We start from the raw sequence: 6,970 nt of genomic DNA, 5'->3' as shown, positions 1-6,970 counted from the left end.
TTCCCAGCAAAAAGAGAATATGAAGCAACAGATTAGAAGAGCCCGAAAAATTTAAAGAACACCAGCTGTGCTCTTCTTCCTTTCGATCGGTTTTTGTCCCAATAAACAAAAAAAAAGGGTTCTTCCGGCAAGGTTTTAATGAGGCAGCAGCAAACGTGTTACTTTAAAGGAATATTTCATCCCTGAAATTTAAGTTGGAGCAGTAATAGCAATTTTGAATTCTAAAATTGTAAGGACTGGGGACTATGGTCCATATTCCAAGTGAATCAATCAAATTTGCTCAATTACAATAAAATGGCTACTCAAAAGCTTAACTTACAGTTGTAAGAGAATTATATTGTCAAATAGACTCTTTCGATCAAAGTGATGAGTGAATGATGATTAAAGTTCAAGTCTTACACAAAATTATAAATTTGCACTCTAGCAAATAATACCCAAATGAATCAGAGACATCTGATTCTTCTGCATAATTATAAGAGGTCGGATAAATTGTTCCCGACCCAAAGAATGTAATGAGGTGGTAATCAAACCCCCAAACATAAGGGTATATAAAAACCTAATTAAAATAAAACTGGACATATTAAAATCCAGTAAATAGGGTCCAAGGAATCAAAATCCAAAGGGGCCGAAATTATAGTCGGTTGAAGTAAAATTCAATAAGTATGTAAAAAGTTTAGTCTGAGTAATGCTATTTGGACCAGGATTTAAGATTGGTCTGAGGTTCAATCAAAAGATCAGTACAAGAGCTCAAATTGGGGCATCACGTACAACACTGAGAAATGGATGTTTTAAGAAACAACATATCCAGGTAAGTATTTAGATGCTCGCAAAAATTTTTACTAAGGCAAAGAAGCATGCTACATCTTTAAAGTAACGAGAGTTCATTTTTACACTTGGGACTGCCAAAAAACGTGTTGTTTTTATAAAGTGTTTCGCAACAAACAGGAGACAGTATCCGAGGAATTTTTTGTGTTTCTAGGAGAAACCCAAACAACATTCTTTATGTTTTTGGTTTTAACATCATTCGCGGTCTTAGTTTTTAACATTAGAATGTTAGATTTATTTCCGGAATAGTGCATAAAAGACATTATAAATAGAATATGCAAAAGTCATATATAAATTTAAACCAAGAATGAGCTTGCTGAGTATGGTAAAATTTCAAGGCAAATACAAAGGAAGGTTAACATCCAACAGAATTCCTATTCAAAAGTGTCTGGTATAAGAGAAAAGTTCCTCATACACGGTCAAGGTAAAATCAAAACCTACGAGTTGCTTGAACTCTGAATTCGGCATGGATTTGGTAAAATAAAAACCTACAGGTTACTTGTACTTTGAATTCGACATGGATTTGGTAAAATAAAGTCTACGAGTTATTCTCCGAATCTGACATGATTGTGATGAGACTTCATATTAGCTTCCTCTTCAAACCTCTTTGGAACTTTCTGCGAGGATGAACAAGGAACGATTTAACGAGGTCATCAGTAGACATATCAAGAAGAGCATTAAGAAACTGAACTTCTTGAACATTCTCTTCTTTGGTTGCTATCCAATGACCATGCCTAAGTTTTCCATTGAGAAACTTGAAGGGCAAAGAAGGCCACAGTTAAAGGTATGGTGTTTCAAGAAAGCCATGAGTATGTATGTCTTAAAGGAGGGATAACAGGAAAAAGAGTTATGTTATAAAAGTATACAACGACAGATTGTTGAAAACAATTTGATCATATTGCAATTCGAAACCAATTAAAAATCCCGGTGAAATTATTATTCAATATGTGGCAAGGTCATAGTAAAAACTAGTAAGAGCCTGTTTGGATGGGCTTAAAATAAGCAGCTTATAAGCTGGAAAAAGCTTATAAGCCAAAAAAACAAATTAAGGTAGGCTAACTTATTTTTTTTGGCTTATAAGTTATTTTCAGCTTATAAGTTGCTTTAGATAAGCTAAACCAAATGGGCCTAATTATTTTTTTTGGGCTTATTGTATGCACAAAATGACTTTAAGTTGGCCATCTAAACACTCAAAAAAGCTGAAAACAGCTTATAAGCCAATCCAAACGGGCTCTAGGTGTTTGAAGCAAGTGAATGGGAAATTAAAAAGAAACAAAATAAAGTGAAAATCAAATATGGAATCTAATTGTCCGGAGCGGCAGGCGGTAACCCAGAATCTTCACTCTCTGGATCATTCATCTGAGGATCCTGGATGTCCTCCAGAGCCATCTCCGGAGCCTCCAAATCAATTTATGCTTCAAGGAGCGATGTGGAAATATCAAAATCAGGAGCACTCATCTCTTCAAGCGTATTCCTCTTAGTCTCCAAAATAGCCAAGTTGTGTCGGAGTCGCAATTTTTGACATCGGGCCCTAAGACGATCACGGGAAAACTCTACGCTGAGAAGTTGACCCCGGATATTGTTCAAATCATTCTCAAGCCGGTCATCTTTGTTCTAAATCCCTATATAAGAGAAAGTCAGACTTTGAAGAGAATTTTCTCGGTCCCGTAGTGAGTTGGCCGCGTCCTCCAAACGCATTCTCAATGAAGCTTGGAGGGAATCTAAGTCCCGAATCTCAGCCTGCAACCTCTCCACTTCTACCCGAAGGCGATCGTTATCCTCCTAAAGCTTGACTTCCCGGCGGGAAGGAGCAAGGGAACGTGCAAGCTCAGCAGTGGAAGTGGTAGCAACGTGACACTGAAAACACGATTGTTATTAAGATTATTCAAAGATACTGGGGTTTGGTGGAAAATTCATAAGAGATGATGAAATAAGTACCTGGAGGAATAGATTGGCAAGGTGAGCAAGAGAGGCTTCCAGATTGGCGACCGGAGGCTTAGGACGAGGATACGAACCCGAGGTTCCAGCTTCAACCAAAGGAATATAGCTTCTTTGTGATGGCTCGCAGACTAGAGTAGTTGGACTTTTTTGGCGCTGGTTGGCGGGAGGAGTCTTGGCTTCACACGAAGCTTTGCTAGAATCATCAGGCAATGGATCCAGGGCACCGTCAGCTTGAGCTTTCTCATCGTCATCGTCAATCAAAACTACCCCGGGAGTACCTGTTGAACTTTACACCAAGCCTCCATGAGCAAGCGACGGCTGCGTACCCTGGAGCCAATTCTTACCGGAGAGATGGATGCATTTTTTGTTTTGTGCTTGTGGCTGGAGGAAGCAGCCTTGACAATATTGGAAAGAGTGGCTTTCTGAGTATGGACCTTCCGGGGGGTAGGCGTCCGCACCAGAAGGCCTATATAGATACTACGGAAAGCTTTATCAAAATTAAAAAGGATGTAATAAGAAATCTTTAAGATCATGAGGAGAAAGCCTTACCATGGTTCCTCCCTCTCCACTAGCTAGATTTCATGCTCCTCCAGGATTAAGTTAGGTCGAGAGAAGCACTCAGTAGTGCTACCATCCACTTAAAGATCCCAACCAGGAGCTCAAGTTCAATAGGGACAGCTGAGGGAAAACGAAGATTTCAAGAGAAGTGAACAAAATATAACCTACGGGAGAAATGCAAGAAAGAAAACAAGGCTTGTTGAAAAACTTACGATTGGGATTCCATGCCTCCGAAACGGTTTAGGTTCGAACCGGTGAAGATGAATGGTCCGGATCTTTATAAATCGGTGCATCCATCCCGATCATAATCATCCTCAGGATTAACAAGGCAACATTTTCCTCAGGGGTAAAGATGAACTGACCCTCCTCAGAAAACCCTAGGGGCGTGAAGATGTATTAAATGGTCAAGAGTGAACAGAACACCAGCCTGATCAGCAGAAGTTGGACGTAGTAAACAAGATGCCAAATTTGATGAGCGACTTGGCTGATACCCACTCGATATCGGTGGCAGAAATCCTCGATTATTTGAGGAACCGATAGCCTGATACCTATCGCGAAGGGATAGGTGTAATGGAAAAACCCTCGGAGTGGTGTTTCATCCTGGCATCAGGATCAACAGCAGCAATGGAAGCTTCAAGATTGAAGTTACAGTCAGTATGAACTTTGGGGATAGTCTTGGTTGTGATAAACAACCCAACCTCTTCAACAGATTGGTGGTGGCTAACAGTGCCAAAATCATCGTAGTATTTGAAACCCATGGGTAGGATGTCTGCAGCATGGGATTGTAGATCAATTTCTTGACTGGTGGGAGAAATTGGAGCCTTCCCAGAACGACATCCAGGAGATGGAGTATCGTTATGAGAAGAGTGGTTGGGCGATGAAGAAGGAGTTGACATTGTTAGAATTTTGCGGAGAAAAAAGAGTTGCAAAAGCAAAAGTCTTGTTCGTCCACCAAATAGTATATGAGGGACCTGGTTGTGTACCAGGTCCCTTATGCAATGCAATGCAATACAAGAATCAACATAACATTTTTTACGTGGAAAACTCCTTGCTCAAGGGATTAAAAACTACGACCTACCCCAATTGGATTTCAACTCCACTAACCGAACAACTCAGGTTACAACTCTATTGTAAGCTAGGAATTAACTCTCATAAACCTTCACCCTTACAATAACGCTTATGAAACCCTCACATTTGACTACCCCTAGCCAAGCACAGTAATACTTCTAGACTCACCCCAGCCTAGTGTACTATTCAAAGGCACCCTTTGAGAACTCACCACAGTGACCAACTCTAGCCATACACTAATACAACTAAGATAACTCTAGCCTAGTGTACCACTCAAGAGCTTGTGAAAGCAACCTTGAGAATTTAGAACACCTGCAAATAGCTTCTTTTTATAGAAGAGTAGGTTTATAGTTTAAGCACAAAATAACAATGACTCAACAACCTAAGGACCTAAAACATCTTCAGTTCTGGACCTGATCGGTTTGCTTAGGCTCTGTTCTTGAGGAACACCTTGAAAGGTGGAGACTTGCACTTTGTATGGAGCAATTTTCGAATTGTGCAAGAATGAGTCTTCTCTTGGAAGGTGATGTCTTTATATGCACACACAGAGAGAGAGAGAGAGAGAGAGAGAGAGAGTAGAGATAACCACTCATGAAACCTGGACCGTTAATCAATCGGCCTTGCTGAGGTACTGCTGTACAGCTGCATTGTATTTTTCAGCAGCACGCTTTACAGCTGTGAATTTGGACTTTCAGCTTTAGTGACCAGGACCTTTATCTGGAGGAACCTGGTTCCTTATCTGTTCTTCGAACAAGTTGTAAGTACTAGATACACTGTCAGTAGCTCTACAGTTGCATTATTGGTTGAGCAGGCTGGAGACCTGATCCTATCTGGTCCTTCTGAATCAACATATTTGATCTCTCATATATGAGCAAATCCTGCAGGCATCTGATCTTTCAAGGAGCATGTTAGAAAAGCAACATATGAGATATCATAAGGTTAACCAAGTTCAGACAGGTGAACCTAATCGTATCTGATTCCTTAGGGTTTGTCATGTCATCAAAACATATCAGTTCTTATCAATTTCCCCCTTTTTGATGACGACAAAGCTACATCCTTTGTATTCCCCTCAAGGACCAGATCCCTTACCCAGATACCTCATTTGTTCCCCCTGAGACTAAGACCTCGAGATACATAGTAGTATTCTGGTTCTTTGATTAAGGTTTGTCAAATCATCAAAACATGTCATGACATAATTTCTCCTTTTTTTATGATGACAAACTCATAGACAAAGTTCCCCCTGAGAACCAGATTCCCACTTGTTCCCCTTGCGGATCAGTCCTTCACTCGCCCAGCTTGCAGTCTTATTTCTCTTTTTCACGGTTCTTCTTATAGAGGATCGAGTTTCTCGCGCTCTCTGGTTTCACCAGGTTTGACAATCATCAAAACATATAGTCATTTTCTCCCTTTTTGATGATGACAAACTTAGAGACATTATTTATATGATGCTCTCCCTCATCATTCTTCCCCCCTTTCCCACCCCTTTGTTTTCTTTCCCTTTTTGGCATCATTGAAAAGAGTAATTAGCATAATCCAAAAAGAAGTTCAGTAGCATTAACTCATGACCACTAGGGCAACACAACATACGCAAGAATAGTAACAACAAGTATTAAGATCATTGCACAAATCATAGTAATTTCCCAGATTAGATTAAGCATATTAAAAACATAGTAATCTTAGTCAGTACAAAATATGATGCTTAAACTTCCATGAGAGCCATTAAGCGATGGAATACAAAGGGTTAGATATTCAGAGGGAATATATGGGGCTCAAGAACTAAGGATTAGTGGGTGGGTCTAGACAAAGATTTTCTGTCTTTAGCTAAGAGTCAGCTTCCTTTGCAGCACCACTGAGACCTGGTCCCTTTGTCTTCTTGAGCATTTTCATTTCTTCATGATTACCACATTATCCTCAATGTAATATCGTGCACAACGGATAACCAAATGTGCATAATAGGCTGGTGGAGTCATGGAGACCGAACGTGTGCACCTTGCATATGTAGCATAGCCAATTTGTAGCTGCGCCGAATCCGTTCTCATCAACCAGTACCTAGTAATGAGCTGGACGGCTAGTACCTCGGATTTTAGCGTGGCTATACCAGTAAACATCTTAGTATCTATCACAGTACCTTCAAACCCTTTAACAATTTCAGTGTTGCTATACCAGTAAACATCTTGGTATTCTCTGTTGGATCTTGGTGGTCTTGTGATAGATTCTCCTTTCTCTAGGCTTGGTCAACTAGCTGGCACATCTTGGTATCTATCACAGTACCTGGCAAGGTGTTTCCATCCTTGTCTGTCATGTTAAGATCATTGTGATTCGCAGGGAGCAGATGTGTATGATGTCTCTTCTACACTACCATAAGGATTACTCGTGACCGATACCTTTATTCCAATGGATTGAATGCCTTGCAGATTGAATCCATTTCTTCGCTAATAGGTTCCTTCCCATTTATCTGTTTGGTCATCAAATCCTTTTGAGTTCCTTCACCACTTTCTTTTTCCTTCACAGTCCCTTCAAACCCTTTAACAATTTCAGTTCTACTTTCCATGATATTACATCTGTTTCTCTCCCCCAC

At 40.2% G+C, this 6,970-nt stretch overlaps 1 protein-coding gene across 1 annotated transcript; it reads right to left on the bottom strand.

Moving 5' to 3' along the window:
- Positions 1-5,002: 5,002 nt before the first annotated feature.
- Positions 5,003-6,694, bottom strand: LOC132613817 (protein argonaute 12-like). The gene is made up of 4 exons (XM_060328077.1): positions 6,664-6,694; positions 6,294-6,529; positions 5,623-5,749; positions 5,003-5,067 (listed from the first exon to the last, which is right to left on the bottom strand). Exons 1-4 carry the CDS (start codon positions 6,692-6,694, stop codon positions 5,003-5,005), a joined length of 459 nt encoding a protein of 152 aa, XP_060184060.1.
- Positions 6,695-6,970: the final 276 nt, after the last annotated feature.

The sequence above is a fragment of the Lycium barbarum genome, chromosome 1, assembly GCF_019175385.1.
Source record: "Lycium barbarum isolate Lr01 chromosome 1, ASM1917538v2, whole genome shotgun sequence".
NCBI classification, from domain to species: Eukaryota; Viridiplantae; Streptophyta; class Magnoliopsida; order Solanales; family Solanaceae; genus Lycium; species Lycium barbarum.
Note: the sequence above shows the minus strand (reverse complement) of the source record. Positions and strands in the feature narration are given on the sequence as shown.